At 40.9% G+C, this 16,059-nt stretch overlaps 1 protein-coding gene across 6 annotated transcripts in view; it reads left to right on the forward strand.

Annotated features, from left to right (window-relative positions):
* Nucleotides 1-16,059, forward strand: part of SEC11A (SEC11 homolog A, signal peptidase complex subunit) — a 77,106-nt gene that overhangs the window by 46,523 nt on the left and 14,524 nt on the right. For 4 of the 6 annotated variants that reach the window (XM_063716065.1, XM_054531233.2, NM_001133973.1 and 1 more), the window contains 2 exon segments: nt 9,764-9,873; nt 13,641-13,790. In XM_063716065.1, coding sequence (XP_063572135.1) covers nt 9,764-9,873; nt 13,641-13,790 — 260 coding nt within the window. 6 annotated transcript variants of the gene reach the window in all.

Here is a 16,059-nt window from a genome sequence, read left to right on the forward strand (position 1 = left end):
TGAACCCGGGAGGTGGAGGTTGCAGTGAGCTGGGATCACACCATTGCACTCCACCCTAGGCAACAAGAGCAAAACTCCATCTCAAAAAAAAATTATTATTATTATTATTGTTATTGAGATGGAGTCTTGCTATGTTGCCCAGGCTGGTCTCAAACTCATAGGCTCAAGTGATCCTCCCACTACAGCCTCTTGCTGAGTAGCTGGGACTACAAGTGCATGCCACCACGCCTGGCTCAGTCTTTTTTTTTTTTTTTTTTTTTCCTATTTGCTTTTTCATTTGAGATAATTTCTATTGTTATGACTTCAAGTTTGCTAAACTTTTCTTCTGAGGTGCCTAGTCAGCTGTTATTTTCACCTGTCTGGTGTTTATTTCAGACATTGTTATTTTTTGTCTCTAGAAGTTTGACTTAGGTCTTGGATTTTTTTTTTTTTTTTTTTTTTTGAGACAGAGTTTCGCTGTTGTTGCCCAGGTAGGAGTACATGCAATGGCGTGATCTCGGCTTACTGCAACCTTCCGCCAACCTCCGTTCAAGTGATTCTCCTACCTCAGCCTCCCGAGTAGCTGGGATTACAGGCATGCGCCACCACGCCCCGCTAATTTTGTATTTTTAGTAGAGACAGAGTTTCTCCATGTTTGTCAGGCTGGCCTCAAATTCCCAACCTCAGGCTATCTGCCTGCCTCGGCTTCCCAAAGTGCTGGGATGACAGGTGTGAGCCACCGCACCTGGCCTCTAGATATTTTTTCTATCATCCACATCTCTACTTAATGCTAACTTTTCCTCCACCTTTTTTTTTTTTTTTTTTTAATTGAGACGGAGTCTTGCTCTGTCACCCAGGCTTGAATGCAATGGTGTGATTTCGGCTCACTGCAACCTCCACCTCCTGGGTTCAAACAGTTCTCCTGCCTCAGCCTCCTGATTAGCTAGGACTACAGGCATGCGCCACCACGCCCGGCTAATTTTTGTATTTTTAGTAGAGATGGGGTTTTACCATGTTGGCCAGGCCAGTCTAGAACTCCTGATCATGTGATCTGCCTGCCTCAGCCTCCTAAAGTGCTGGGATTACAGGCATAAGCCACCTCGCCCAGCAAATATCCCTTTCTACTAATCCTATAATTTCTGCCATTTCTGGGTCTGTTTCTGTTTATTGATTTTTCTCATTATAGGTCATATTTTCTTGCCTCTTTGCATGTCTGGTGGTTTTCTATTGGTTGCCAGACTTTGTGAATTTTACCTTTTTGGGTGCTGGATATTTTTGTATTTGCATAAATATTCTTGAGCTTTATTCTGGGTTATAGGCAAGTTAGTTGGAAACAGTTTGGTCTTCTCAAGCTCTTGTGAAGCTTTGTTAGATGGATCCAGAGCAGCCTTTAGTCTATGGCCAATTTTGCACTACAAGTGAATAATACCTTTCTGAGTACTCTAATCCAAAGCCGCGTGAAGATTTCCACTCTGTCTGGTGGAAACGAACTATTCTTACGCCATGAGAGCTGTGAGAATTGTTCCATCCGCTGCTTTTAGATGGTTGTTTTTCCATCCTCAGGAGTCCCCTCACATGCATGCACTGATCATTGCTTTTGCCTCCCTGAACTCCCAGTTCTTTTGTGTGTGTGTGTGTCTTTGTTTTTTTCTTTTTCCGTGGAGAACGGGGATCTTGCTATATTGCCCAGGCAGGTCTTGAACTCCTGGGCTCAAGCTATCCTCCTGCCTTTGCCTCACTAAGAGGTGGGATTACAGGCGTGAGCCACTGTGCCTGGCTGAACTCCCCAGTTCTTTATCCTCAAGTCAGGGAGACTGCTAGGCTCTGTCTGCATTTCTCCTTTGCCCTGTGATCTGGAAATTCTCCAATCTATAAGTTGAGGCAGTTGTAGGTCTCACCTTCTTTGTTTCCCCTTTCTAAGTAATCACAGTCCTTACTACCTGAACAAAGTCATGTATCCAATGTCTGAAAACCCTTGTTTCATATATTTTGTCCAGCATTTTAGTTATTTCAGGCAAGAAGGTAAATTTGGTCTCTTTAACTCATTTTGGCTAGAACAGCATATTTTGTTTTTTTTGTTTCCTGGTTTTTTTTTTTTTTGGAGACAAGAGTCTTGCTCTGTTACCCAGGCTGGAATGCAGTGGTGTGATCTCAGCTCACTGCAGTCTCTGCCTCCCAGGTTCAAGTCATCCTCCCACCTCAGCCTCCCGAGCAGCTGGGACCACAGGCACGTGCCACCATGCCTGGCTAAATTTTGTATTTTTGGTAGAGACGGAGTTTCGCCATGTTGGCCAGGCTGGTCTCAAACTCCTGGCCTCAAGTGATCTGCCCTCCTTGGCCTCGCAAAGTGCTGGGAGTATAGGCATGAGCCACCACTCCTGGCCAGGACAGCATATTTTGGAAATTCACCTATGTTGCATGTGTCAATAGTTAATTCCTTTGTATTCCTGAGTAGCAGTCCATTTTATGGAAATACTACGATTTATGTACAGGTTGAGTATCCGTTATCTGAAATGCTTGGGGCCAGAAGTATTTTGGACTGTTTTTTTTATTTTGGAATACTTCTATTTGCATTTTACCGGTTGAACATCCCAAATCTGAAATATCCAAAATCCAAAATGTTCCAGTGAGCCTGAATTCATCTGTTGATGGGCATTTGAGTTATTTCCAGTTTGAGGCTATTATGAGGGAAGCTGCTGTACATGTGTTTGTATATGTTAAATATGTTTTCACTTGTCAGATTTTAAAAGATTTAACAGATTTTTAAATTGAAAGTTGTTTTAATGATGGTATGCTTATTTAGACTATTAGGGATTTAAAAAATTATCATTTAAGATTCATTCCAGGACTTGCATGAATTTTATTGGGTCACAATAATAGTGTCCATTTGAAGATATTTCAATTTTTTCAGCACCGTCAATTTCACTTCTAGCTGCTATCAGTATATCTTCTGTAATACCTAGCTTCTAATTTCTCCTTTCGTGAGTTAGAAAGCAGGAGAATTGTGATTATGGATTAATGAGTCCCTTAATTTGAGGCCTTAAGATAAATGGAATTTAAGACTTAGGCCAACTGCTATTTTGTAGCTCTAAGACACATTTTTGCTTCTGATTTCTATGAACATATCTTATATGTTGAACTTCAAATATCTCTTACAAGAATAGGAAGCACAATGGTGTATTTGATCATTGTGATCAGTAAATACACAGGATGTAGCTTCTAGATTGTAGCCCATTAAATTATAGTATTTAAAATTATTATCAACTTTTATCTTGCTGAATTTTCTGTTAGGTTTTTTCTTAATTTCTTATTATATATTACTTAGAGTGGATTATAAATTGTCTTGTGGCTTATTCTAGTCACAGGAGTTTGGGGGAAGGCTCTACACAATACTTCCTAAAAAGAAAAAAAAGAATAGTAAACACAAATCCCTATATCACAGCTGCTGAGAGATATTATATAGAACTTTGTTATCATTCTTTTCTAGTTTCACCTTGAGCATTGAAGAAATATTGTTCTGGTCATTTCTTAGAAAAAAATAATAAGGCTATTCAATTCTGTGGTTATTATTCTACATATGTTGCAATGTCTTTATTAATAGTTAGCTTGATGTGGTCAGATGATGTGAGGTTAGGTAGCTGCCACCTTATTTCTGCCAATACAGAAAGAGGCAACACTTTTTTTCCGATTATATACATTCCTAAGCATTCAGACATAGTGATAAAGAAAGTAGGGGCTAGGGAGGCAATATGTTTGACTTTTGAGTAAAGACTCTTGGCTGGAAAAGAGGGGTAAAAAGAAAGGGAGAAGAGTATGACGCTTTTCAAACTTTTGCTCAGATAGAATGTTTGTTTTAGCAAATAGTGTGCTTCTGTCTAGGTTTTGGCTTGCAGATTGACTTAGCAGTATACAAATAGGTACCTTTTAAGGAACATACCAGTTATACATAATCAGGAACTTTTAACCTCTTTCTCTAATAAAAATGAGGAAGATGATCTTGATGATTAGCTACATTTCACCATAATAATTCCATAATAAAAGTGTTATATGTCTGAGAAAAAGGAGAAGGATAATTATGGCTGGGATAGTGACCTCCTTGCAAGGACATAGGAAATTATATATTTTAACTTGTTCATTTTTATTTTATTATTATTTTTTGAGACAAGATCTCACACTGTTGCCCACGCTAGAATGCAGTGGTGCTGTCACAGCTCACTACAGCCTCAACCTCCTGGGCTCCAGCAATCCTTCTACCTCAGCTTCTTAAGTAGTTGGGACTACAGGTGTGTGCCACCACACTCAGCTAATTAATTTTTATTTTTTTTTAAGAGACAGGGTCTTGCTATGTTGCCTTGCCTGGCACTTTTTTTTTTCTTAATTTTTAAATTTTATTATTATTTTTTTAGAGATAGGGATCTCACTCTGTTGCCCAGGCTGAACTCGAACTCCTGGGCTCAAGCAGTCCTCCCACCTTAACCTCCCAAAGTGCTGGGATTATGGGCATAAGCCATTGCACCCGGTGGGCATTTTTCTTTTAAATAGCAGTTATCTCATTAAATGTCTTATTAGGTAACTTCTGTCAACTCTATAACTGAGCCCTTTTGAAAATGGAAATTTTTTTTCCTCAACAAAATAGACGTGAACTGCGGGGTTTTTTGTTTTGTTTTTTTTTTTAGTTTTTATTTACTTCAGTGTGAATTTTTGTTTTGCTGCCAAAATCTTAATGTGTTTGATATTGGGATATTGCCATAAACCCTGCTAAGAGTATATGTAACATAGGGTACATGCAAGTATTAACCTTTTCAAAATCACACCCATTCTGAATCCTGAAACACATCTGATCCCCAAGGATTTTGAGTAAGGGATTGTGGAGCTATATACATTGTAGAATCCTACAACCCCTTCCTCAGAAGTTCTGAATTAGGGCCCAGAATCTATTGTCCTAACCAGTACTGTAGGTGATATTTTTAGTGCAGAAAGTTGGAAAATTGAGTCTTAACTGAGTTCCTCACTGTTTATCTTCTGGTTGACATAATTGTGTCTTAGAAGCTGGTTTTCCTACTTCTATCATCTCCCACTCCACTTCTTCAATTCAGCCTTCAGAATAAAAAGACCCATTTTGTCTTTTAAAAAGCCACCATCTTGAAAACTAGAATTTAGGAGGCCAGAGTTCTAATAGTGCTACTCTGCCAGCCAGTAGATAAGCAGCCATGAGCATGTCGCTTAGCTTCTCTGTGCCTCAGTTTCCTTACCTGTAAATGTGTCAAAGTAGGTTTCAGATTACCCATGTGCTCACATCACTCCATTACTGAAAGAACAGCAAATATTTCTAAGTGTCTCTGAGAAAATGTTCATATTTCCTTTTGTGGAAATTGATTAATTACATTGATTGAGTACACCGTGCTTCATTGGAATGCTAGAACAATAGTGTTCTGGCCATTAGCATGGACTTAAAAAAATAAACCGAAACAGTTTAGTTTTGAACAGGTGATACTTGCATATAGTAAAAACTGTAAAAACGTGAAGTATGTATATCAGAAAATATTTTTCTTCCACCTTGACTCCTGGTTCCTCTTCCCCAGTTTCTTGTCTGTCTTTTCAGAGATTAACTGTGCATTTATAAGAATATGAAACTTGATCGCTTCTCAGCCTTTTGGCTAAGATCAAGTGTGAAGAATATTAAACTTGAAACGTTTTTAAAAAGTATGCAGGAAAAACAGGTTAATTGTAGGGAGAAAATAGAAAATGGTACAAGAGAGCTGGATTCCTCATCACAATTGTATTTATTTTTTGAGACACAGTCTTGCTCTGGCACCTGGGCTAGAATGCAGTGGGGTAATCATAGCTCACTGCAGCCTCTGCCTCCTGGGTTCAAGTGATTCTCCTGCCTCAGCCTCCAAGGAGCTGGGACTGCAGGCATGCACCATCACACCCAGCTAATTTTTCTTTTCTTTTTTTTTTTTTTGAGACGGAGTTTCACCCTTGTTGCCCAGGCTGGAGTGCAATGGTGCGATCTTGGCCCACTGCAACCTCCGCCTCCCAGGTTCAAGCAATTCTTCCACCTCAGCCTCCCGAGTATCTGGGATTACAGGTATGTGCCACCAAGCCCAGCTAATTTTGTATTTTTAGTAGAGACGGGGGTTTCTTCATGTTGGTCAGGCTAGTCTCAAACTCCCAACCTCAGGTGATCTGCTCGCCTTGGCCTCCCAAAGTGTTGGGATTACATGCGTGAGCCACCGAGCCCAGCCTCTGGATCATCCACATCTCTATTTAATGTGCTAAGTTTCCCCCTACCTTCTTTTTTTTCTTTTTTCTTTTTTTTTTTTTTTTTTTTTAGACGGAGTCTTGCTCTGTCTCCCAGGCTGGAATGCAATGGTGCGATCTTGGCTCACTGCAACCACTACCTCCCAGGTTCAAGCAATTCTCCTGCCTCAGCCTCCCGAGTAGCTGGGATTACAGGCATGCGCCACCGCGCCTGGCTAATTTTTGTATTATTAGTAGAGATGGGGTTTCACCATGTTGGCCAGGCTGGTCTTGAACTCCTGACCTCGTGATCTGCCTGCCTCGGCCTCTCAAAGTGCTGGGATTACAGGTGTGAGCCACTACACTCGGCCTTTTTTTGTATTTTTTTTTTTTTTTTGTAGAGATAAAGGTCTTGCTTTCTGGTCTCGAACTCCTAGGCTCAAGTGATCCTCCCACCTCAGCCTCCCAAAGTGTTGGGATTACAGGCATGAGTCTCTGTGCCTAGCCCCTCATTGTACATTTTGAACATGATGCATTAACACCCTAGTATGAAAGTAAACAGTTTTTAGAATGGTTGGGGTAAACACCAGAATGAATAGCTAGAAGAGATGAAAATGGTTGATGTAGGTGGCCTGCCATGGCTAGGATATTGCTTTTTTTACATATTCTTGTATGTATGTGTGTATAATGTTTTGATAAAAATAACAATTGATTTAAAAAGGGAAGAAGTAGAAAATGTAGATGATCAAAATGAAATAAAGAATTGCCTAGTATTACACCCCCAAATATAACAACATTTATTTTATTTTCTTCCCCCCCCTTTTTTTTTTTTTTTTTGAGAGAGTCTTGCTCAGTTGCCCAGGCTGGAGTGCAGTGGTGCGATCTCAGCTTACTGCAACCCCCGCCTCCTGGGTTCAAGCGATTCTTGTGCTTCAGGCTGGGATTACAGGCATGTCCCACCACACCTAGCTAATTTTTGTGTTTTTAGTAGAGATGGGGTTTCGCCATGTTGGCCAGGCTGGTCTCCTACTTCTGGCCTCAAGTGATCTGCCCACCTCAGCCTCCCAAATTGCTGGGATTACAGACGTGAGCCACTGCACCTGGCTTCTTCCATTTTTTCTATGCATTTTTTGGAATTTTTCAGAAAAATTGAAAAAACAGTACAGGAACACCTGTAATCTGTCACACAGATCCAACAATTATTAGCATTTTTGCCATATTTGTTCTATGTATACTTATGTGTGTGTGCATATATAGAATTTTTTTTTGCTGAATCACTTGAAAATGAGTTGCAGATATGACAATTCACCCCTAACTACAACTACTAGCTAACTACTACTAATATGCATCTCCTGTGATAAGGACAGTATTCTACGTAACCACAACACCATTATCACATAATTTAAGAAAATTAGAGGCTGGGTACAGTGGCTCACATCTGTCATCCCAGCACTTGGGGAGGTCAAGGCGGGTGGATTGCTTGAGGCCAGGAGTTTGAGACCAGTCTGGCCAGCATGGTGAAAACCCGTCTCTACTAAAAATACAAAAATTGGCCGGGCATGATGATGCATGCCCATTGTAATCCCAGCTACTTGGGAGGCTATGGCACGAGAATCACTTGAACTTGGGAGGCAGAGGTTGCAGTGAGCTGAGATCATGTCACTGCACTCCAGCCTGTGTGATAGAGCAAGACCCTGTCTCAAAAAAAAAAAAGAAGAGAAAAAAAGAGAAAAAAGAAAATTAACATGTATTTCCTAGTGTCATTTAATATTCAAATCATATTTTGAGTTTCCCCAGTTCACCCCAAAATATCTTTTATAGTTTGGGTTTTTTCTTATGCTCTTTTTTTTGAACCAAGATCCAGCCAAAGTTTGTGCATTATTAGAACTGAATGAGAAGAAAAAAACAACAAAGAAACCAAAGTTTATGCATTACATTTGGTTGTTATATCTCTTTAGTCCTTTTTAATCTAGAACAGTCTTCCACCTTTTTTTCCATGACATTGAATGACATTGGATTTTTGAAGAGACTAGGACAGTTGTGTAGAATGTCCACAAGCAAATCTTAACAAAAGTGACCAGGCACAGTGGCTCACACCTGTAATCCCAGCCCTTTGGGAGGCTGAAGTAGGCGGATTGCTCTTGAGCCCAGGAGTTCAAGATCAGTCTGGGCAATATGGCGAAACCTCGTCCCTACAAAACATACAAAAATTACCACGTCTGGCTACTCGGGAGGCTGAGGTGGGAGGATTGCTTGAGCCCAGGAGTTGGAGGCTGCGGTGAGCTGTGATTGCGCCACTGCACTCCAGCCTGGGCAACAGAGTAAGACCTTTTGAAACTTGTTTTTTCACTTTATATTACTAATATTTTGTTAGATCCACAGTTTCAGTCCTGTGTTTAAGTTTCTTCATAGTTGGACCTTAATATGCTTTTTCAGATTTCTCCCAGTACTTTCCAGTACCAGCTTTTTCCTTGAACTATTTGCCTTGGTGTCTAGTCATCCTCTCTATACTTTTTTCAGCCTTGACCCAAAATAGTTAGCTCACATTGTTTGTCTTATCTGATTTTGTAATATTTTTTGCCTTTTTCCACATGTTCTGAATTTTCTTTATTTGAAATTGAAATGCCTTCTGGTGTTTTATCTGTTTATTCAAGTCACAGAATTTTAGAATTTGTTGGAGTACTGGAAATTTAGTAAGAAGGCTGACCTTCAAGTATTGACTATGTGACTGATAAGCTATGAGTTGGTGAAGTCTCCTCTTTTTGAGACAGTTTCCTTAACTGTAAAATGAGAAGGTAGAGTTAAATGTCATTGACTATTCCCATGATTATCAAGGGATAAGTGTGGTAGAAAAGTAATAGAGGGCCGGGTGTGGTGACTCATGCCTGTAATCCCAGCACTTTAGGAGGCGGAGGTGGGCAGATCATTTGAGGTCAAGAGTTTGAGACCAGCCTGATCAACATGGTGAAACCCAGTTTCTACTAAAAATTCAAAAGATTAGCTGGGCGTGGTGGCGCATGCCTGTAGTCCCAGCGACTCGGGAGGCTGAGGCAGGAGAATTTCTTGAACCCAGGAGACGGAGGTTGCAGTGAGCTGAGATGGCACCACTGTACTCCAGCCTGGGTGACTGAGCGAGAGCGAGGCTCCATCTCAAAAAAAAAAGAGAAAAAGTAATAGAGGAGTTCAGAAGCAGAGACAGATTACTGTTGGCTGGTAAGTAGCATGAGTGTGATTAAATTTAAGCTGAATGATTATGGAGCCCAAATGAAATAACTTGTGTGAAGTGTTCTTAAAATAATATGGTGTTATATAAATGTAACTGATGTTTTACCAAACAAAATGGAGCAGGGTGCTTTGAGTGAAAGAAGGGGGGCCTGTTTTGATGTGCTGATGGCATAATTATTATAATATATTAAAGAATGTCTCAGAACTGTAGTTGTCCTAATAGTACTGCTTGAAACTTTCAAATTGTTACTGCTTTCCATTGCTTTCCGAAGTGGGGATTGTGGTGGATCTGATCTCTTCTCTTTTGTTCTTGCAGCTCTATTATCAAGTCCTAAATTTTGGAATGATTGTCTCATCGGCACTAATGATCTGGAAGGGGTTAATGGTAATCACTGGAAGTGAAAGTCCGATTGTAGTGGTGCTCAGGTAACAGTTTTTCCTTTCAAGGCATGGAATTGCATGGCATTACTTGGGAGAAAAATTGAGATATGAAATAACTGGCATATCGTTCTCTTAGAAACTACTGTTTTGCAGAAAAGGGCCTGGAAGAAAATTAGCCACTACTTCTCAATTGTAAGAAATTCTCAGGCTGGGCGCAGTGGCTTATGCCTGTAATCCCAGCAATTTGGGAGGCTGAGGCAGGCGGATCGCTTGAGCTCAGGAATTTGAGACTAGCTTGGGCAACGTGGTGAAACCCTGTCTCCACAAAAAATACAAAAATTGGTGTGGTGGCATGCACCTGTAGTCTCAGCTACTCGGGAGGCTGAGGTGGGAGGATCGCCTAAGCCCTAGAGGTTGAGGCCTGCAGTGAGTTGTGATTGCACCACTGCACTCCAGCCTGGGTGGCAGAGTGAGACCCTGTCTCCAAAAAAAAAAGAGAGAGAGAGAGAAAATAAATTCTCACTTTGTTAGGCATTTCCATTCAGAACCCCAAAGGGCTCATGACCTTTCTACAAAAAGGTTACCATGTAAGGTTTGTTTTTGTCACATGCCTTAAGAAAGTGTCTTGTACTTTATTTTCCTGAAATTCTTCTGTCTTTTTATATTCCTCACTTTGATACACCAGGCCTGATATTTAGTTGCTAGTTCATTAGATGTTATGATGTTATAGTACTTCCACAAATTAAGAGTTTTTCTGTAGCATGTTCTCAATGTCAGGATAGAATCATCACTAATTATTTCCAAGTTTCCTGCTGACCTTTAAATATCGCTTCTAAACTAGACTCCAGGAATTTTGAAGGCATTAATACCATCTCTTATGGTGACAAATAGTACTGAATTTTTTTTCTCTACTCTGCTTCCTTCCCTATCTTTGCACTCATACTCTTAGTGAATATTTTTTTTAAAGATGGGGTCTCGCTCTGTTACCAGGGATAGAGTGCAGTGGCGCCCTCATAACTCACTGCAGACTCCACCCACCGGTCTCAAGGGATCCTTCCATTTTAGCCTCCTGAGCAGGTGGGACTGCAGGCCTGCCCCACCACGCCTGGTTAATTTTTAAATTTTTTTGTAGAGACGGTGTATTAGTCCATTTTCATGCTGCTGATAAAGACATACCCAAGACTGGGCAATTTACAAAAGAAAGAGGTTTAATGGACTTACAGTTCCACGTGACTGGGGAGGCCCCACAATCATGGCGGAAGGTTAAAGGCACGTCTCACGTGGTGGCAGACAAGAGAAGAGAGCTTTTGCAGGGGAACTCCCCTTTTTAAAACCATCAGATCTCGTGAGACTTATTCACTGTTACTAGAACAGCACAGGAAAAACCTGCCCCATGATCCAATTACCTCCTGCCGGGTCCCTCCCACAACACGTGAGAATTCAAGATGAGATTTGGGTGGGGACACAGCCAAACCATAGCAGATAGGATCTCACTGTGTTGCCCAGTCTGGTCTTGAACTCCTGGGTTCAAGGATCCTCCCACCTTGGCCTCCCAACATGCTGGGATTACAAGCATGAGCCACCATGCCCAACCACTCTTAGTGATTTTAAAACCTAATTTAGTAACTCATTTTTAGAGAATTACCACTTGGTTGTTTGATTGAAACATTATAGGCTAGGTGTGGTGGCTCACACCTGTAATCCCAGCACTTTGGGACGCCAAGGTGGGCAGATCACTTGAGGCCAGGAGTTCGAGACCAGCCTGGCCAGCATGTTGAAACCCCGTCTCTACTAAAAATACAAAAATTAGCTGGGCGTGGTGGCAGGCGCCTGTAGTCCCAGCTACTCAGGAGGCTGAGGCAGGAAAATTGCTTGAACCTAGGAGGTGGAGGTTGCTGTAAGCGGAGATCGCTCCATTGCACTCCAGCCTGGGTGACGATCGAAACTGTGTCTCAAAAAAAAAAAAAAAAAAAAGAAAAGAAACATTACAGTTTTGTCATATTTTGGGCTTAATTTTGTAAGCCCAAATCTTTTCTGGAGATAATGGAGTGCATATTTAAAATACATGGAATTATTAATATTATCTAGAATCTAAGTAATAGTGCATTAACATTATCTAGAATCTAAGTAATAGTACTTAGATTACTCTTTTTTAACCAAATTACCGAGACATGATTGACATACAAAAAGCTGTACATATTTAATGTATACAACTTGATCAATTTGCAGGTAAGTATATTCCTGTGAAACCATCATCACAATCAAGGAAGTGAATATATTCATCACTTTCAAAAGTTTCTTCCCTTTCTATTTTTTTGTGATAAGAACATTTAACACAGGGCCTCCCTCCATCGCCCAGACTGGAGTGTGCCATCACACCTGGCTAATTTTTTATTTTTTACAGAGACTGAGTCTTGAACTCCTGATCTCAAGTGATCCTCCCACCTCAACCTCCCAAGTGCTGGGATGATAGGCTTGAACCACTGTGCCTGGCCCCCGGTTTCTTTTCTTCTCTTTTCTTTTCTTTCTTTTCTTCTTCTTTTTTTTTTTTTTTTTGAGACAGAGTCTCACTCTGTTGCCTAGGCTGGAGTGCAATGGCACAATCTCAGCCCATTCAACCTCTGCCTCCTGGGTTTAAGTGATTCTTCTGCGTCAGCCTCCTGAGTAGCTGGGATTACGGGCATGCGCCACCATGCTCACCTAATTTTTGTATCTTTAGTTGAGACTGGGTTTCACTGTGTTGGCCAGGCTGGTCATGAACTCCTGACCTCAGGTGTCCTGCCCACCTCGGCCTCCCGAAGTGCTGGAATTACAGGTGTGAGCCACTGCACCTGGCTGAGATTTTTTAAAAGTCCCTCAGGTCATTCCAATGTGCAGCAAAATTTGAGACCCACTGCCATATCCCTTTACACAGAGGGATAAGAGTCTTTAAACAAAAATGTTTGGAGTTTGTGCTTATTCCTGCATTGAACTTTATTTCTTGTCTTTCTATTCTTACTTAAGCTGTTGTTATGGAAAACCGGAGCTTGAGTTTCTGAAAAATACTGATGGGCTACTTCTTTATAGATAAAAAGGGGTTCATAAATTAGTGCAAATATCTTAGGACCTTTTTAGGACTTGGCGTAGGATGGAAGAGGTAAGAGGTAAGAAGATACTCTATAGAAGTTAGTCTTACTTGTTATCATAGAATTGAATCTTTTCCTGGCTTCAGAAATTCTTAGGCAAAAATCTCTGCTTATTCCTTGGTTTTCTTTTTTTCTCTTTTTAAAATAAGTAAATTGATAACACAAGCATTATCTCTGCAGCTGACTGTTCTTTGACTTGATGAGCCGTTTTTCCTTCTAAATGAGTTGAACATCTAAGGTCATCTTGGCTGTTATCTTTATAAATGGCAGAGGAAGATGATCCCGTTCTCATTTGCATATTTGAATATGTTTAGTGTTTTCAGATGAAGTGAGAATAAGGGCATTGTTTTAAAGTTCATTCTTTTATATTCTGTTTGTCATTTGAAATTTTAAAAGGTTAAGGAATTAGTAACACTGACCTTTTCAAGATTTAAGCTTCTTTGAATAGTAATACTTGAAATGGAACTAGTTAGTGAAGGTTAATAACTAAAACAAAAATCCTTTGGCGTAACTTTTTAGTCTGAGGAAACTATATTTTGAGAACAATACACATTTCTGTTGATATAGTTGTTAAGGTATTGAGTATACTCCAAAAGTGATACTTTTTATTTTATTGAATATCTAATTTTGAAAGTACATTTAATCTCATACTTTCTTTTTGCTGTTATACTCTTCTTTCCCTTCCAGTGGCAGCATGGAACCTGCATTTCATAGAGGAGATCTTCTCTTTCTAACAAATCGAGTTGAAGATCCCATACGAGTGGGAGAAATTGTTGTTTTTAGGATAGAAGGAAGAGAGATTCCTATAGTTCACCGAGTCTTGAAGATTCATGAAAAGTATGTGCAAAGTATATCATCTTTGTTTCTAAGTGCTTTTGTTTAAGTGTTTGTGGTATTTAGTTTTGATAGCCTAAAGATTGTAAAACAGTGAGGAACCTCTAGGCCCTCTTCCAGTCCATTTTTATGAATGCTGGAAAATTTAGTGAACATTTTGAAAACTGTAAATAATTATTTATTAGTTCATTTCTTTCCCTGAAGGTTTTTCCAGAGGTTTTTCTTGGTTCCCTTTTACTTCCCAACCTGTCAAGTGACTCTGTATATAATTCCAAAAAACTATGACATAAAGATAGATCCTAAATAGAATCTTCTGGTTGGGCACAGTGGCTCACGCCTACAATCCCAGTACTTTGGGAGGCCAAGGTGAGAGAATGGCTTGAGCTCAGGAGTTTGAGGTCAGCCTGGGCAACATGATGAGACTCCTTCTCTATTAAAACAAAAAACAAACAAAGGCCAGGCACGGTAGCTCACGCCTGTAATCCCAGCACTTTGGGAGGCCGAGGTGGGTGGATCACCTGAGGTCAGGAGTTCGAGACCAGCCTGGCTAACATGGTGAAACCCTGTCTACTAAAGTATAAAAATTAGCTAGGTGTGGTGGTGGGCGCCTGTAATCCCAGCTACTTGGGAGGCTGAGGCAGGCAAATCGCTTGAACCTGGGAGGCGGAGGTTGCAGTGAGCCGAGATTTCACCACTGCACTCCAGCCTGGGTGACAGAGTCAGACTCCGTCTCAAAAAATAAATAAATAAATAAATAAATAAATAAATAAATAAATAATTAGCTGGGCATAGTGGCATGTGCCTGTAGTCCCAGCTAATTGGAGGACTGAGGTGGGAGGATTGTGTGAGCCCAAGAGTTTGAGGCTGCAGTGAGTCATGTTTGTGCCACTGCACTCCAGCCTGGGCGACCGAGTGAGACCCTGTCTCAAAAAAGAAAAAAGAAAGAAATGAAAGAAAAGGGAGGCATCCTGGATGACACACAGACGAGAAGTGAAAGAGTAGGCATGATTTCGGTTCTTTTTTTGTTTGTTTGTTTTTTGAGACAGTTTCCCTCTGTTACCCAGGCTGGAATGCAATGGCGCTATCTTGGCTCACTGCAACCTCCACCTCCCGGGCTCAAGTGATTCTCATGCCTCAGCCTCCTGAGTAGCTGGGATTACAGGCATGTGCCACCATGCCCAGCTAATTTTTGTATTTTTAGTAGAGACAGGATTTCACCTTGTTGGCTAGGCTAGTCTCGAACCCCTGGCCTCAAGTGATCCGCCTGCCTTGGCCTCCCAAAGTGCTGGGATTACAGGCATGAACCACTGCACCTGGTGGATTTCAGTTCTTGAAAGAAGAGGGAACTGTCAACCATTGCTTTTTGAAATTCCTGTAACCATTCTAGTTTAGAAGAGTTCTTTCTTCATTGGTGAAATAAAAATATGACTGCTTATTTTTTTTAAATAAAATCAGATATCAGTATGTATGTAGAAATACTATAATTTAAAGTGACATTATATTATTGACTGGGAAGGAATAACTTAAATTTTTAGAAATTTTTTGGGGCCGGAAGCAGTGGCTCATGCCTGTAGTCCCAGCACTTTGGGAGGCTGAGGCGGGCAGATCACCTGAGCTCAGGAGTTCAAGACCAGCCTGGCCAACATGGCAAAACCCATCTCTACTAGAAGTACAAAAATTAGCCAGGCGTGGTGGTAGGCACCTGGAATTCCAGCTACTCAGGAGGCTAAGGCAGGAGAATCACTTGAACCTGGGAGGCTAAGGTTGCAGTGAGCCAAGATCACGCCACTGCATTCCAGCCTGAATGACAGAGTGAGACTCCGTCTCAAAAAAAAAAAAAAATTTATTTTGGAATCATAGAGGTTTATTCAGCACGGATAGTGTTTTCCAGATTCTCAAAGTGGATTTGTGTTGTTCATTCTCAGCAATGCCTATTGTGAACAAAGCTGAACCAACTTTCCCCTAAATATATCAGAGAGAATCAAATTGAGCTCAGGCCTTGTTTAAGCTGGAGGAAAATTTCTCCATTTTTATTTATGATCCTTTGAAATTGAGTGAGTTTGGCTGGGTGTGGTGACTCATGCCTGTAATTGCAGCCCTTTGGGAGGCTGAGGCAGGTGGAGTGCTTGAGCGCAGGAGCTCTAGACCAGCCTGGGCATCTAGACCAGATGGTGAAACCCTATCTCTACAAATACAAAAAAAAAAAAAATTAGTCAGGCATGGTGGTGTGCACTTGTAGTCCCAGCTGCTGGAGAGGCTGAGGTAGGAGGAT

The sequence above is a fragment of the Pongo abelii genome, chromosome 16 (assembly GCF_028885655.2).
Source record: "Pongo abelii isolate AG06213 chromosome 16, NHGRI_mPonAbe1-v2.0_pri, whole genome shotgun sequence".
In the NCBI taxonomy this organism is placed as follows: Eukaryota; Metazoa; Chordata; class Mammalia; order Primates; family Hominidae; genus Pongo; species Pongo abelii.